At 46.4% G+C, this 17767-nt stretch overlaps 1 protein-coding gene across 1 annotated transcript; it reads right to left on the bottom strand.

Annotated features, from left to right (window-relative positions):
* Nucleotides 1-9136: 9136 nt before the first annotated feature.
* Nucleotides 9137-17365, bottom strand: LOC121438657 (purine nucleoside phosphorylase). The gene is made up of 5 exons (XM_041639010.1): nucleotides 16991-17365; nucleotides 14245-14414; nucleotides 11268-11547; nucleotides 10982-11172; nucleotides 9137-10624 (listed from the first exon to the last, which is right to left on the bottom strand). Exons 1-5 carry the CDS (start codon nucleotides 17155-17157, stop codon nucleotides 10404-10406), a joined length of 1029 nt encoding a protein of 342 aa, XP_041494944.1. The 5' UTR covers nucleotides 17158-17365; the 3' UTR covers nucleotides 9137-10403.
* Nucleotides 17366-17767: the final 402 nt, after the last annotated feature.

A 17767-nucleotide genomic window follows, 5' to 3' on the forward strand; every position in this document is an offset into this window, starting at 1 on the left:
CAGACAAGGAACTGGGGCGCTCTCTTCTGGAATGCTTCGCCTCTGGCCAAGTCCTAACCAAGGATATTTCTGGCCTCTGGTAAGAATTAGAGCTGCTTGATTCCTGAGTTCCTGCCCTAAAACTGGCTGACCAGTTTGTACCTCCTGCGCTCAGCACTTTTGGCTCATTTGCATAGCATGGGCTTCCTGCGCATGCTCCAGTGCACACAGTTCTGCTTACCACCGTGCGTCTGGGGGACAGTAGCAGGAGCAGAGGTACAGCCCCACACTGTCGCCTCCAGCAGTCTGGAAAGTTCTCTTAACCTTTTAGGGGTCTTGGCTACAACCAGAGGAAAAAGAAAAAAATCAAGATGAGCCAATATGAAAGGAGCCGTCATGAAAAATGGAAAGTTGCTCGAGGAATAGTACGGCGTGACGAAAGCGTGGGCGTGGGCTTCTCAGCGTTGCCGTCCACTAAAAGATGTTCTTAACACAGATTCTAACCGTGGATGTAGAGAGAAAGTGAGGTGCTTGGGGAAACATTAGGATATACTCAAGCATGGGCTTCTCAAGAATTGTCTTAGCACACACACACAAACACACGTGTAAGAAAAGGAGAAAATAATCTTAGCAGCCCTTTCACATGCGAACTAAAAACGACCAAAATGGTAAACATAGCTACGGCTAAGACAATTCTTGAGAAGAAAGTATGCACACACACACACATGTTCACGCACCAACAAGAGCCAGAAGAGGGCACTGATTGGATCCCCTAGAATGGAGTTACAGTCTGTTGGGAACCTTCCTATGGGGGCTGGAACTCGAACACCAGTTCTCTGGAAGAGCAACCAACACTCTTAATCACCGAGTCATTCCTGCTCTAGCCCTCCATTATTAGTGTTTTTTTAAATATAAGTGGCTCCAGAGGTGTCTCTGGAATAGTAATCTGATAGCAAAACCAGGAACCACTAGGGCTGTATAGGAGGGATGGGAAATGTCTTTTATGCTGAATAGTAGTTGGGTAAGAGTTCTAGAAAATGTGGGTTTAAAGCTGGGAAAAGAGCAAGGGCTTAATAAGTGTTCATTGTGTTAGAATTCGCTTTTAAATTTATTGTTGTTGTTCTGTGTATGTTGTTTGAATGCAGGTGTTAGGGGCCTGCGTGCATGCGGTGTTATAATGAATCACAGGTCAATGCCAGATACTTTCAAGTGCTTTGCACCTATGCCAGGGCCAGATTTAGCCAGATTCTGCTAGGAGTTCCAGCCTTCCTGTTTGCCAGCCCACTCTTTACACGTGCTGATGTAGCAGCCTTTGTGGACTCCCCAGAGGCACTTCTCTGCCCGGTTCTCCTGCTTCATTATTTCTATGTCGTACTCACATCCCCATTAGTTGACATCTTTCTGTTCCAAGGTATCTTCCCTCACGTAAAATATTAATAATAATGGTGATGACAATTCATCATGCATTAACATATTGTATATGATTAATATTAATTACTATAATAATGTTGTTATTATACTAATAAGTTCTTTATTTGAGGCAGGATAGAAAGACGGGAAATCATGAGGGCCTGGAAAGAAAAAATGGAAGTCTTCTGCCAAGCGATAGTCAAGGACCCCAGCACAATCCCCAACACATGCTACGAAGAGAGCTAATAGTGTAAATACAATACTTTTCCTTTAAATTATTATTATTTATTCGTTAGCAATTTCATATATATATGCGATATAGTTTTACAATATTAACCACTCATTCCTTTCTAGTGTTTGTTTTGTATTGTGATGTTTTCAAAGCAGAGTGTTGAAGTAGCACTAAAAACGACCTAAAGAGGGCTTCACTCCTCTCTGGAATGTGTCTTGGGAATCTCAATGGTGACTTTCCTTACAAGGCTCCTTCCTGCAGTCCCAGGATCTGATTTACCTTGCTGATGCTAATCCAGCCAGGCTCCTGAGCCACACCTGACAGTGTAACTCTGGGAGTCACAGCCCTTCTGTCCCCGGAGCCTGCGAGGATACCATCACTTGTCTCCCTACCTCCAAATTCTTTCATTTTATTTTTGTTTTTTTTTTTTTCTCCTTCAAAACAAAAGTTCTCTGTGTAGCTTGACTGTTCTGCATTTCCCTCTACATATAGACCAGGCTGGCGTCAGACTTGGAGATCTGCCTGCCTCTGCCTTTCGAGTGCTAGGCCTAAAGGCAGGCACCACCATGCCCAGCTCCTAATCTCTTTTATTAAAGTAGGTTTAATGATGTATGCCTATAATCTCAACCCTTGAAAGACTGAGACAGGAGGATCATTGTGAGTTTGAAGTCGTCCTAGGCTATTGAGGGAGATCTTGTCTTAAGCAAATAAGTCATATAATACATCTTATTGGGGTATATTTGCATGCTATAGAATCCACCTGTTTCATGTGTACAGCGCAGTGGTTTTTAGACGCTTTATTCAAAGCTGCAATAGTCACCATCAGTTGGTTCTAGACTATTTTAACACTAGAGATAAAACCTCCAGGCTAATTTATATTAACTGTTGTTCTACTCTGACCACAGAGACCACTAATCTACTTTTTATCTCTGTAAATGCCTTCTCTGAACATTTTATATAAATAGAACCACAAATTTATGGTCACTTAGGTAGCATCTGTTGAGATCTGTGTCAACGGTTTCCTATGCCATCAGACTGATACACCTACGCAGAAATGATTCCCTCACCAGCTGGTGGACACGCAGGCTGCTCCATCCATTGCGAGCAGTGGACACTCAGGCTGCCCCATCTATTGCGAGCAGTGGACACGCAGGCTGCCCCATCTATTGCGAGCAGTGGACACGCAGGCTGCCCCATCTATTGCGAGCAGTGGACACGCAGGCTGCCCCATCTATTGCGAGCAGTGGACACGCAGGCTGCCCCATCTATTGCGAGCAGTGGACACGCAGGCTGCCCCATCTATTGCGAGCAGTGCTGCTGCAGATGTTTTTCTGGATGTGTATCACAGTTATTCCTCTGCTGTGATGAAACACCATGACCAAAGCAACTGAAAAAGGCATTTAATTGGAGGCTTGCCTATGGTTTCAAAGGCTTAATCTGTGACCATCATGGCGGAGAGCATGGCCTCAGGTAGGGAGGCCCAGCCCTAGACAGTAGCTGAGCACCTGCGTCTGATCTGCAGGATGGAGAGTGAGACTGGGCTGGCACGGGCTTGGGAGACCTCAAAGCTCACCCCCGGTGACCACACCTCCTACCCCTTCCTACACACTCTGACAACTGGGAACCAAATGTTCAGATATATGAGCCATAGAAAGAGAAAGATCTTAGGGGGAGGGGGAGAAGAAAAACATAAAATATGCAGGCAAGTTTGACTCATGAGCCTCTCACACTTCGCTTTTTCACTAGACCCCAGGATGAAATACAGCACCTACAACAGCACAATAGGCACGGGGATCGCTTCCCAAAGATGTCATTGACTCTTGTGGTAGCCAGGGCAATCTTCTGGGATTTTTTCCTATCAGGTTTGGTGTTATCTTTTAACCAGCTGGCTTGCCCTAACATGTTGATCTATGGCTACCTTACCAAGAAACTAAAAATATGTAGCTAGGAGTGGTCCTCAGGCTGAGATTTGGCTTTGTTTTATTTTATGTGTATGGTTTTTACACCACACTCCAGAAGTACCCTCAGAGGCCAGAATCAAGACTCATTAAAACTACAGTGGAAGATGGTTGGGATGCGTGGTTTCTGTGCTGGGACTTGAACCTGGGTCCTCTGGAAGATCACCCAGTACTCCTAGCCACTGAGTCATCTCTCCAACCCCTGTGCTTTCTAAAATGGTCAAACCATTCTTCAGTCATGCACTGTTTCTTGGAATCTTTGCCACCACTTGCTGATATCGATCCTATTTATCACAGCCATTCTAGTGAGTGCAAATGCTATCTCATGGATCATCACTTCAGTGCTAAGGATGGATTTCAGGGTCTAGGAAACAACACTGAGCTACGTCCCTAGTGAAGTGCCAGCTCATTGTAACCTTTTATTTTTTTAATAGGTTAAATTAAGAGCAATTATGTGTATGTGTGCCTGAGTGTGGGTATGTGAGTGTGAGTGCAGGCTCCCAAGGAGGCGAGAGTGCCAGATCCCCAGAGCTGGAGGTGCAAGCCATTGTGAGCTAGCTGACGTGCATGTTTGGAATGGAGCCCAGTGGCGTGGGATGTCCTTCTATATGCTGCAATACGTGTTCCTTTGGCCTGTGGCAGGGCGGAATAAAACTAGGCAGGAAAACCAAGTGGAATATGGGGGAAGACACCCGCAGCTACCGAAGAAGCAAGATGTGAGGTAACAAGCCTGGAGCCTCTAATAGAAAGGGGTTAATTTAAATTCTAAGAGCTAGTTAATAATAAGCCTGAGTTAATAGACCAAACAGGAGAAGTGCTGTGGAGAGGCTCTGGAAACCTCTCGCGTACCCCAGGTAGGCAGGCCCAGTGACCCTCTGTGACAGCATCACTGGTCAGCTGTGGGGCAGCAGGCCGGTGGATACAGGGCCTTTCTCTTGTGTGTCTAGCCTGAAGGATCCTGCTGCCCAGTGAAAAGCCACGGTGGCTCAGCAAAATAATGTTGCTCCAAGCAGCAATCAAACGCCTCTGTGTTTGCTTTGTTTTGCTTTTTTTCTTCTATTTGTCTTTATTTTTTTATCCTTTTTTTCTCCTCCTCTGTAGTAGTTTGAAGATGTCCACCACAGTCTCCAGCATCTGAACACTTGGTCACCAGCGGTGGTACTGTTTGGGCATCTGTCCTTGCTCTAGGAGATACGTCACTGGAGATAGGTTTTGGGGTTCAAAAGTCACATGCTATTCCCAATTATTTGTTTCTCTCCCCTGTGTATACATGTGCACACACGTGTGTGTGTGCTTTGTACTTGCAATTTAAGAGGTGAACAAACACTTAGCTTCTGCTCCAGCTGCTGGAGCCAGGTGGGTTCATCAGGGCAAAGGTACGTTCTAAGTCTGACGGGGCATGATTCTGAAGAACCAGCCTGCCTCGATTTTAGGCTTAAAGTCATCCTATAGTAAAGACAAACTAGGTTCATTCCTGTTTACGATTAAACCTGTTTCTCAAGGATTGGGGCCTGCTGTTCCAGGAATGGCAACCATGTCTTTGTTTCTGGAGGGACTAATTTGCTATGCCTATGTTTGGTTTCTGCGACCCCACCTATCTTGTCCTCCAAATTCGAACCCCTACTCCTAGCTATAAAAGCCTTCTCTTTCTCATATCCAATACTGACCTCTTGAACCCCCCACAGGGGGAGGCAGCCTGAGTATGCAAATAAAATAAAAGCTTGCCTTAATTAATTTGGCCATGATGGTTTGAGTTAACAGTCTCCCTCCTCACACCTTTGGGATTAACAGTCTCTGTTCCTTTGTGAGGGAAGAGCAACAGGCTCCCAGGAACTAGTGGCCACATCCTGAAATTTCAGACACAGTTTTACTTGGCTTTGCATCTCAGGGGCTCAATGGGCTCCCTAATACTTATTATGTCTAGAGTGAGAATATTTAACACACCTATACTAAAAACAACAACCGAAGCCAGGCATAATGGCTTGACATCTGCTCGTGAGCTAAGTACAAGAAACCAGCCAAATGGAGGAAGAGGTTCTTTGGTTTAAGGCGAGAGAATGAAGGGCCAGTGGGTAAAGTCTCTTGCGGCCAAGGCTGACAACCTTTGAGTCCTGGGAGTCACGTGGCAGAAGTTGAAATCCTCAAGCTGTCCCCTGATCGCCACACCTTTTTACTTGTCTACACAGGTGGGCGCGCACACACACACACTCAGGCACATGCAGGCACACATGTGCACCAAATTAATGAATGTGATTTAAAACAAACAAACAAAAGACCAATTTACCATCTTCACTCCCTGATTGCACCTAAATGACTTCCATGCACGCTGGAGTTGGGCAATAGAACGGCAGTGACTGTGTTCTGTTTATTCCAGTGGTGCAAGGATTCGCATTCATTCCAGCTGGAAATGGCCTGAGGCAACCCTGGGTGAGTAAGGAACCTTTGGAGGAATCAAAGCAGGTACGGCCCCGGAGCTGAACAGCGAGTCATTCACTCTAGGTTTCAAGCCCCAGCAGGAGCCAGGAACAGCACTCAGAAAGAAACTGGGTAAACAAAGCCACTGCTAACAAGCAAAATGGTGTCCCTCCCCCAAGGCACTGGAGAGAGGAGCCAGAGAACAGAGCTGGGAAAGGAGGAAACTGGCAAGTGAAATAAACCAGACAAGGACCCAGCAAACCGACAGCAGGAATGAAAGTGAAAGCCAAAATGGAGGAGGGGTTCTTTTGTCTGACGCAGGAGAACGAAGGCAGTAACTCTGGGAAAGTATTAAATCTAATTTAAGCCAAATCTAAAAATGAGGTGGACGGATTATAAAAAAGAAAATTTCCATTTTTATTGAAATACAAATTAGTAATGGCAGAAAAAACAGGCTTACAGCCAGTGTTAGTTCAAAAGATGTCCCTTAGAAACAAAATATTATTACAAAAGGCATATGTAATTTACCAGGAAAAGGGCCACACAGATCTCAGGCAAATCAAAGTTAGGCAGAGGCACAGCAGAGTCAAGAGCTCTCTCTGGCTGTGCCAAGGAGGCTGACCGTGTCTCTTTCCTACCCCCTGGCCATGCTGGAGGGGAGGTAACGTTTCTTTAAGTACCCCCTGTGTGCTGACATTGTTCTTTTGTTCTCATAGACAGTCAATCTATGTATAAGGAAACAGCTTTTAAAAAACACTAATGTCAGAATCTTCCGTTGTGGCAGAACCACAGCTCCCAACTCAAAGTGGATAGGACATAGTTTATCCTGGAGTCAAATATGAGTGCCCATGACCAGGTGGCACAGATTTAGGTTATCCAAAATTCTATGTTCCAATATGGCAGTTTCATGAAGTTTTTGTAGTAGTAGTTAATATAGTTAATAGTTAATAGTGATCACGGTTCGGTGTTCCAGCAAATCAAGGTACTTCCTGCCAAACCTGACAATCCCAGTTTGATCCCTGCGACCCTTGTGGGAAAAGAGCACCACTAAATGCATAGGGAAATGAATAAATGATTTTCCCCCAAAAGACACTTCTCAAACCCACTGGTAGAGACATCCAAGAAGCAGGCTGCAGAAAAGCGAGGAAACCTTTGCTACAGGCTCAGATGTTATCTGAGGACACTTTCAGCTCTTGGTCAGTGGAAGATATGGGTTCACCAAAGGGAATCTGGTGCTGTCTATACATTCCAATTGATTTTCCTGGTTGGCACAAAGCTTTCAGTCAGCGAGAGCATGGAGGTGAATAGATCTAAGAGGGTTGAAGGTGGCCTCTGGACTTGTGACAGTCCAGACTGTCCCCAGTCACCACAGCTCCCAACAGTCAGCCTTGCAGAAGGTTCGGTTTGAGGAGCAGCTTCTTCCTGGAGAGTTTTGTTCACACTTCCTTGGCTTCCCAAAAAATTAAGGTCATGAAATGTATTCTTGGCTGCACTGACTTAAATTATCAAGGAACTCTCCTTGTGTAAAATATCTCAAAATGTTCTGATTAAAAGAAGCATGTTAGAGAACATGAACACGCTAACAACTGGCATGTATGTATCTGCAGTACAGTGAACACGCTAACTGGCATGTATGTACCTGCAGTACAGCGAACACGCTAACTGGCATGTATGTACCTGCAGAAGTCTTCCACTGGCCTGTAACTCACCAAGCAGGTTTGCCAGTATCCGCTGAGCCCAGGGATCCTCCTGTCTTCCCCAGCTAGTGTGTTAGATTGTTAGTATACATATGCCCTGATGCATCTTTCTCATTCATGCCCCCTTTTGTACTGTTCTGCCTCCCTGAAAGCCTTCTTAAAAGCTGTAGCTCATACCTGTAACTCCGAGCTACAGTCAGTTGAGTTACTGTCTAGTTAGGGCTACAAAACTCTATTGCAAAAATTACTATTTGAAAAAAATAGCGTTTTTGTTTCATTTAGGCAGACAAAATAATCAGTGCAGTTGTTGGCTGTAGGTCTTTAGCTTATTGGACTTGAAAGGCCATCGATTAGCCTAGGAGATGCAGTTTCTACACCTCAGCCTAGATCAGCCCTGAACAACTTCTGCCTTTCCTACTTTACCTCTGATCTTTCTGTTCATTTCTTCAGTTTAGCCATTTAAAAACAAAAACAAAAAATTCCCAAATGTGTTTAAGTAGTGCCTTCTGGGATATCTTTGCCACCATCTTTAACTCAAGTCTCATGAATCTGTTTCCACATCCCTTCCCCCACCCCAAGTTAGTTCTCCTTTGCATTCCAGAAGCGGGCAGGATCATTGACTCTCACATATTATTGTATTCCTCCTTTTTCTCTCACAACATAGGGTGTCCTCAAAGTTTAGTGGAAAGAGATGATTCTGAATCATGGTAATATAAAGTTAAACAAGATTAATAAAAAGTCATTAGCAGACAAACGGCATGATTATCTTAGCCTTGCTCTTTATTTTTTATATACATTTTCTGCTTCCCACCTACTTCCTCTTTTACCAATTTATATTACAATTGTTTAGGGCAATGTTCCACACATAAGGATTTGTTGGTGTTAAAGCTCACCTCGGTAAACTCAAGGAAAAAATACAATTTGAGCGTATATTTTGATGCCTTCCATGAAGCAGGGAAAACCAGTCCATTGCAGGTGCCTCGGTCCTCTCTCATAAGAGTGGACTCATCATTAGTTGTTCCAAGAAGTTCTTTCGATTTGGGGATCCTCCCAGACCTAGCTCCCTTGATTTTGAGCCATTTCTCTTGTCTCTTAAGATCTGTTTAGTTTTGGGTAGTGCAATTTCCTTAACGCGTAAGCAAGGTGATGGATGGATGGATAGATGGATGGATGGATGGATGGATGGATAGATAGATAGATGGAATATAGATGGATGGATGGATAGATGGATGTATAGATAGATGGATGTATAGATGGATGGATGTATAGATGGATGGATGGATGTATAGATAGATGGATGGATAGATGGATGGATAGATGGATGAATAGATGGATGGATAGATAGATGGATGAATAGATGGATGGATAGATAGATGGATGGATAGATGGATGGATGGATAGATAGATGGATGAATAGATGGATGGATGGATGGATAGATGTATAGATAGATGGATGGATGGATAGATGGATGGATGGATGGATGACTTACAGGCTTATCCAACACTAGCTGACTATGAACAAAAAGTCCAAGAATCCAGTAGTTTCTCAGTCCATGAGGCTGGAGGTCTCATCTGGTTTTCAATGTGCTGGAATCCTGAAGAAGTAGACTGTAAAGCCAGTAAAGGAGTGGACTTGCTAGCAAGGAGAGAGAAGCAGGCAAGGAGCAAAAGCTTCCTTCTTTCATGTCCTCATAGACTTCCTCCAGCAGAAGGAGTGGTGCAGATTAGATCTAGATTAAAGGTGTCTTCCCAACTCAAGATCTGAATTCAAGGTGTCCAGATTAGAAGCAGACCTTTCCATTTCAAATAAGCAAAAGTCCTTACAGCTGGGCCATCTATTTTTGGGTTTTAATTAATTCCAGATGTAGTTATGTTGAAAACCAAGAATAGCCATCACATAGTGCTGAAGGAGAAACTGAGTATGACCCAACTTCACAGGCTTGGCTGGGGTTGGAAAGAACTTGGCCAGCAGTGTGAAAAACAGCAAAAGGTAGGTGCTGCTTCATTGTCAGGATGGGGTGGAAAATAATATGGCTGAAAAACTAGCAGGATAAAAAGAATGCAATAATGGAGAAAAATGTATAGCACAATAAAAACAAGAAAAAATTAAAAAGGAATGCAATAAGAAAGTGGCAGCTAAGACACAAGAAGTGAGAGCCTTGAGATGCAGATGCTCAGGAAAGCAACTGGAGCAAAGCAGAGTGATGGACAGGGACACATTTAAAAGAAGTGGTCACTCTGCTCCTTACACCCCTGTTCTTCCACCTTCATCCCTTGCTCCCCACTGGGCTACCTCTTCTCCATCCTTAGCTACTTCTGAAAATCAGAGAATCAGACAAGACATGTGGTCCCACGGTTTCTCAAGCCTATCTTTGCCTAAGCCCCAACTTCATACCAAATTACACAAAACAAGAAAGTACTTGATCTCTTTATTCTCAAAACATTATGGTGCTAAATAAAATCCAAGAGGTATTGGGTTAGTCTCTGATGCTTTAGTGGAGCCAGACTGGCCCAGGCGAGCGCGAGGATGGTCTCCAGGTCTGGAAGGTACTGTCTTACACACACCCCAAGTGTGGTGGGCATGACTGGAAGGTGGACTGTTTTGAGAAGGCAGCTGAGCAAGAGGGACAGCCATCAGAAGGGTGGAAGAAGAGCAAGGGGGAGGTGAAGGGCCGGAATCCTCAATCCTCCTCTTTCCTACGTGGACTCCAGTCAGCTGGCAGCCTGTTCGCGGGGCGGAATGCTCTCCATGAGGATCCAGACGAACTGCTCCAGTTTCTGTGCCGCTGCTTTCCCAGCCTCTAAGACTTCCTTGTGATTGGCCTTCTCCAGGTTTGCATAATCCATGACGACCTTGTTAGTAATGAGTGAGAAACCGAAGACGCGAAGCCCACAATGCCGGGCGACAATGACTTCTGGGACCGTGCTCATGCCTGATGGGGAGAGGGAGAAGAGGACCGTCATGTGCTTCTCCTCACCCGCCACTCTCCTAATTCACTAAAGCTCAGAAAGCAGCTAAATGAGTGTGGAACACGTGCTGACCACGTCTCTCCAGTAGCCCGACTAGTTTCTATACTCTAGTGCTCGTCTCAGGATGTGAGGTCAACTTCCAGTCACAGGTGCAGAAGGCAGCTGTGCTGATGTCTGTTGCTGTTGAAACTCAAGCTGGTCCACCACGTTCCCAGAAACCCAATTCCTCCTTCCCCAGATCCATTACCTTGCCCCCCCCCCTTCGCTATTTGACCAGATCCTTGCCTTCAGCCCCCAGCCAGCCAAATCCCGCTTCTCACCAACAGCATCTGCTCCCAGCATCCTCAGCAAGCGGCTCTCCGCCACAGTCTCGAAGTTGGGACCCGCCAGCATCACATAGGTGCCTTCCTGTAATTCCCGCTGCTCCCCCATTTGTTTCCAGGCGTTCAAAGCCTTCTGCCTCATATTCCGGTCATAAGCATCAGACATGGCAGGGAAACGGACGCCAAACCTGGAACACAGACAAATGGCACCAGTGGGCTTTCTTCCCCAACTCTTGGACAAATCTGGACCCCTGCATCGAGAGCAAAGGGCGCAGATACGTACCTTTCATCGTTGGGGCCGCGGAGAGGGTTTTGGCCAGAGAAACCAGGTAGATTTATGTGATCCCGGATCAACATGATGTCTCCAACTTCAAAGCTGGGGTTGAGGCCTCCAGCTGCATTGGTGACTACCAGTGTGTCCACGCCCAGAAGATGGAAAACCCTCACTGGGAATGTCACCTTAGACAGTGAGTAGCCTTCGTAGGTATGGAACCTGCCCTGCATCATCACACAGGCTCGGCCATTCAGGAATCCAAACACCAGGCGGCCAGCGTGACCCGGCACTGCAAACAGAAAAGGAAAAGCAAAGTGACAAGCAGGCGTGATGGCACTCAGGAGGCAGAAGCAGGCAGATCCCTGTCAGTTCCAGGTCGCCAGGGGCGCAGAGTGAGAGCCCGCCTCAAAACGTGACCATTCTTTCCTGCAACACACACACTGGCACTTACTAGAAACCACTCGTTGTGTTTAACGTAAGATGATATAATTAAACACAGGACAGCAGAAGTCTGGTTACCGGGTCGTCATAATCATACAAACGGAATATTTGATGTGAACATTAACAAAACAACAGAAAGGATTTCAAAAGATGTTTCCAGGCCGGGCAGTGGTGGCGCACACCTTTAATCCCAGCACTCGGGAGGCAGAGGCAGGCGGATCTCTGTGAGTTCGAGACCAGCCTGGTCTACAAGAGCTAGTTCCAGGACAGGCTCCAAAACCACAGAGAAACCCTGTCTCGAAAAACCAAAAAAAAAAAAAAAAAAAAAAAAAAAAAAGATGTTTCCAAAGATGGAGAAACTTGTGTGTTTGTTTCTTTTACGTTCTTCTGGTCACAGTTTTCCTTCCCTCCTCTCCTCCCACTCCCCTCCCCCACCCCTCTGCTCCCATGCCCCGATCTTCTACTCCTTCAGTTCTGTTTGGCAAAGGGCAGGTTTCCATGAGTATCAGCAAAACATGGTGTGTCAAAGAGAAACGCATATGTGAAGGAGCAAAAGTGAGTGCAAACCTAAGTCAGCATCAGTGGATTCCCATAATCAACTCTCACTATGCCAGCATCCCAAAGTCCAACAAGGAGGAAGAGTCCGTCTGAGACCCAGACAACTCGTTCTTACAATACCCATGCGGAGAACGTGGGGCTAGGGAGCAAGATTAACCGTTATCACCATCCCCATCTGACAGTGTCCTCTAGCTAAACTTCTTGAAGGAATGGATCTATCTGCCAGGAAGAGGAACTAGAACCAAGAAGAATCATAAGAAAATACTAGTAATAGAACAAGTTGACATACCTGAAAAATCCCCCAAATGAAAAGTAAGTCAATCAACTTCAAAGCAACTCATTACTTAGTACTGGGTTCTTGTCTGGAAGGAGTGGCAGATGCGGTCGATGCCACCACTATTTTCCTTTGCTCTTCTCTCTTTAACGTTTCTACTCTTTATCCCCATACCTCCCTACTTTGGCCTTCCAAACTTGCACCAAAGGAGATAAATTTTTTAAAAAAGCAAAAATCAAGTACTCTTGCTTGCCCTGTTTCACCTGGCCTTTCTAACCTGAGCCCATGTTTCCAGGCTGCGGTCGCAGGGCTACACTGAGATGTCGGAGCTCCATAATAATGGGGCATATGGGTCCCTTTCCAAAGCTGCTGTAACCACATGTTCTCTATACTAATCCCTGTGTGCATACATAACCACGTGGTGGCCATAGCGTTACTGTCGTCATGTGGATCTACGCTGTGATGGAGACACTGGGAATGGACATGTCCTTGTCCGGGGCTTCAGATACTGCTTCCTCCACTGAAGCCACGGACTGGAGGAGAGAGCACGACAGAGTATGTGTGCAAACAGGTGTGTGTGTGTGTGTGTGTGTGTGTGTGTGTGTGTACGCACGTGGGAGCGTTGTGGTGTGAAGGCAGCTGGAAGGAGTCAGTTCTTTCCTTTTAGTACATGGATCTTGGGGACTGAACATCATGTCTGAGGACAGGTAACTGGTGTAGGAGGTCCTTCTGTCTATGTTTTGCTTTCATTGGTAAATAAAGGAACTGCCTTGGCCTGTTGATAGGACAGAATTTAGGAGGGTGGGGAAGACAGAACTGAATGCTGGAAGAAAGGGCGGAGTCTGAGACGCCATGGATCTGCTGCCAGAGATAGATGTGCCAAATCTTTGACGGTAAGCCACTGCCATGTGGTGATATACAGATTAATAGAAATGGGTTAAATTAATATAAGAGTTAGCCAATAAGAAGCTGGAGCTAATGGGCCCAAGCAGTGTTTTAATTAATAGTTTCTGTGTGGTTATTTCAGTTCTGGGCGGCCAGAATGAACAAGCAGCTCCTTGCTACAGCAACTTTTCCTGCTGAGCAATCTTACCAAGGCAGCACACGCACAGGACATACTATAGAATTTCACCACCTTAACATATACCCACACACCGTAGAATTTCAATCAGGGCAATTTCTTTCTAAAGTCATTCTGATTCTACAGTAGTCAAATGATAGGACAAAAGTAGAAACATCTCCTTGATTAGATTCCACATAAGTTCATTATGGTGGTTTGAATAAGAATGGCCCCCACTCCGGTTGATAGTGGTGCTCACCTTTAATACCAGCAATGGGAGGCAGAGGCAGGCAGCTCTGTGAGTTTGAGACCAGCCTGGTCTACAAAGCAACCCAGAGAAACCCTGTCTCCAAAAACAAAAAACAAAACAAAGCAATCAAGCAAACAAAAAAGAATGGCCCCAAGGTGCATAGATTCAACTCAGGGAAGTGTGGCCTTGTTGGAGAAGTGTGTCACTGGGGCTGGGCTTGGCCTTAGGACGTAGCTCTTGTCTGTGGCTCTAGTGTCAAGCATGCTGCCATGCCCCACAACATGATAATGGACTAAACCTCAGACATGGAAAGAAAGCCCCAAAGTAAATGCATTCTTTCCCTAGAGTTTCCTCGGTCATCGCGTCTCTTCACACACCAACAGCTCCCAGTCCCAGCCAGTACCTGTGCTTTTGGGAAAGTTGGGTATCTCACTGTACTCAAAGACCTGGGCCTCAGTTAACTTAGCAGTCAGACCTCCTAACCCAGAACCACAGATCACCGCCACTTGAGGTCGATGCGTAGTGTGAGACCGAAGCCACTCAGCGGTGCTCTGATAATCTTCGTAAGAGAATCTGGGGGGAAGGAAACAAAGTGAGCTCACCTGCTGTTTCAAGTACATAGGAAAATGGCTGTTAGCGCAGAAAACCTGCTGGGTATTCTACCACAGCAGAGGACTGTTTACTCCTCCACTTCCCCATCTCTCCTTTGAACCAGTCCACTAACCGTCTGATGTGAAACACCCTTCATCCCAGAGCGCGAGAAAAGTTAATGTAGCCTGTTTCATTAACACACCCCGCAGGGCTCTGCCACTAAGTTGCACCCAGCACTTGGAGGCCCATACCTCTCCTGGTGACAGACATAGAACCAGGTTTCAGAGTTATGATGCAGAATCAAACCACAGAGAGGACTCAGAATGAATTAAGGCCTTCCCAAAGGCCAGTTTCTTGCCTTTTGTTTTGCTTTTTTTTTTGTTTGAGACAAACAAAAAAAGTTTCCCTACTTTGCCTACACTAATCTCCAACTCCTGGGCTCAGTGAATTTTCTCACCCCAGCCTACCACTAGAGTAACTAGGACTTAAAGCAGCTCTTTGGATGAAAATTTTTTTTTTCTAGTTTTGATTTGAAACAGGATTTCTCTGGGTAGCTCCGTCTGTCCTGGAACTCACTCTGTAGACCAGGCTGACCTCAAACTCACAGAGATCCGTCTGCCTCTACCTCCTGAGTGATTAAAGGCATGCGGCACCACCACCCAGCACAGGTGAAATTTTTTAAATTTAATTTTTAATTTAAAAGTTTGATTTAGTTGGAGCATACGTGTGTGTGTGTGTGTGTGTGTGTGTGTGTGTGTGAGTGGGTGGGTCCCAAGGACAGAACGTGAAGGGTTTGCAGTGACCGCCTTCACCTTTGGAGTCATGTCACCAGCCCTGAACTTTTTATTTTTATTACTTATTAATAAGCAATAAGAACACTCCTAGTAGAAGTCTATTAAGAGCCTTAGTTCCTGTGGACATGTTTGTTAAACTTGCTAAAAAAATCAGGAGTGGTGCACACCTTTAATCCCAGCACTCGGGAGGCAGAGGCAGATGTATCTCTGTGAGACCCAGGCCAGCCTCGTCTACAAATCGAGTTCTAGGACAGGCACCAGAGCTACACAGAAAAATCCTGTCTCAAGAAACCAAAGGGTTACCCGGGCGGTGGTGGCGCACGCCTTTAATCCCAGCACTCGGGAGGCAGAGGCGGATCTCTGTGAGTTCGAGACCAGCCTGGTCTACAAGAGCTAGTTCCAGGACAGGCTCCAAAAAACCACAGAGAAACCCTGTCTCGAAAAACCACAAAAAAAAAAAAAAAAGAAAAAGAAAAAAGAAAAAAAAAGAAAGAAAAAAAGAAACCAAAGGGTTTAAAAAGAAAAAGAAAAAAAAAAACTTTCTCACTCACGGTCCCAAGTCCAGTTCCATCACAACTAACTGTAAAGATTAAAGATTGCTCTTTGACATGGAACATATATTGAGCACAATTAGCTGGACGGTGTTGGCTCACACCTTTAATCCCAGCACTCGGGAGGCAGAGGCAGGCAGATCTCTGTGAGTTCAAGGCCAGCCTGGTCTACAAGAGCTAGTTCCAGGACAGGCATCAAAGCTACAGAGAAACCCTGTCTTGAACCCCCCCCCCAAAAAAAAAATAAAAATTGAGCACAACTAAAAAAACCTCAACAAATTTTTTTTCTTCCAGCAAGAAAGTCTTAAGTCCCAGTGGCAACCCCAGACTTTAGGATAAGGAGCCCAGCCTAGAGGTATAGGAGGTCTTTGTGACACACAGTCACAAGAAGAATTATAGGAGACAAAGAGGATGGCAACACAACAGGTTACCCTCGATGAAACAGCTAGGGCAGGGAGAGAGCAAGTCACAAGCAACAAAAATAGCAAGAAATGAATGAAACCACAACCCGAAGGGCGGGAAGAAATGGGGCATGACAACTGGCCATATCCAGCCACAGTGCAGTTCTCAAAAACATCTGACCCTGTGGTTATCCCTACAGCTCTGCTGGTGAATTAATCTGGAAATTCCCAACGCAAAACGGAGAGTTTTGTTTATTTGTTTGTTTGTTTTTCGGACAGAAAAGAGTGGAAGTCTTCTGAGCAGATCAATAAATATTTCTCAGCCTTCAAAGACTCCATTCCCAACTTGTTAATGCGACGTCTAGTTTGGAGGGAAGGGAGGGGCTGTCTTGGAAAGTGAGCAATTTTCCTTCTAGAGGAGGAACTACGGGCTAGCACAAGAGAGTTATGGTCTGGTTACCTGGACCTCTAGAATGCAAAGTTGTGTTATGAAGTGGCCAGGGCTGTACCCGCTTCTCCACAAGCATCCCAGCACACACAGAGGCACCAGTTCCCGACAGGAGTCGCCTACACTGCGCTAACCTGTTCCTTCCTGCTCCGGGCACCGGGCAGCTGGATTCCCGCGCCCGCTCGCCCGCCCGCCCGCCCCAGCGTTCCGGAACCCCGAGTCCGCCGCCGGGCTCCGCGCCAGGCCTCTCTGCGTCCCCCGCGGCGGGCTCGCTCCTTGCCTGGGCCCAGCCCGCTAAGCTCCCAGGTCTCGGCTACAGCCCGTCCACTCGGCAGAGGGTCCCGTCCCCGGGACCCACACTCACTCGTTGTTCTCCATGGTGTCACCGACGGCCGCGCCGAGATCCTGCCCTTTCCGCTCCGCAGGCGACACCGCCCGAGTCTGGCCGCCGCTGTTAGTGCTCGGTGCTCCGGGCCCGGCTTTATAGCCCCGGCCGGAGGCGCCAGCCAATGGCAGCGGCCTCGTCTCCATGGTGACACACCCTCATCCAGAGGTGTGCCAGGAAGCCTCGCTGGAGTCCTCTCCAGTCTGGGGCACCCAGCATCTCGACCCGCACACAGTCACGGTCCTCCCAGCCAGGAAAGGAGGCCTGTGTGGGCAGAGGACTAGACGCAGGGTGGAGAGCCCCGGAACCGCCGACCTGCAACTCCATTCTCCGCTGCGCTATTGTGTAAGAATTTGGAAAGCGAAAAAAATTCAAGCCATAGGTTGTGCAATCCTAGAATAGAATGAAGCAAAACGTTGACTAAGTTACTTTTGGGAATAGGGAAGTGGGGCCACGCGGGAGACAGGGCTGACTTGGTGCCTCCCGGATCTGCGGGAACACACAGCTCGAGGTTGGGTCTAGACTGCTTGGCTCCTAGACACAGACAGGATTGGCGACAAATGGAATGGATGCACCGTACCGGGTCCAGGCAATTCTGCCAACCCTGAGAACTGTCAGGAAGAAAACTCACGCAACAGAATTATATACACACACCCCACACACCTAAACAGTATACCGCTGTGCTAAGCATTCGAAATTCCTCCTCCTTAACCAAATCTTACTTAGATCTCAAAATCCATTTTCTGCCTCTCTACG

The sequence above is a fragment of the Microtus oregoni genome, unplaced genomic scaffold (genome assembly GCF_018167655.1).
Source record: "Microtus oregoni isolate MIOR12 unplaced genomic scaffold, Mior012 000056F_ref0000123, whole genome shotgun sequence".
Taxonomy (NCBI): domain Eukaryota; kingdom Metazoa; phylum Chordata; class Mammalia; order Rodentia; family Cricetidae; genus Microtus; species Microtus oregoni.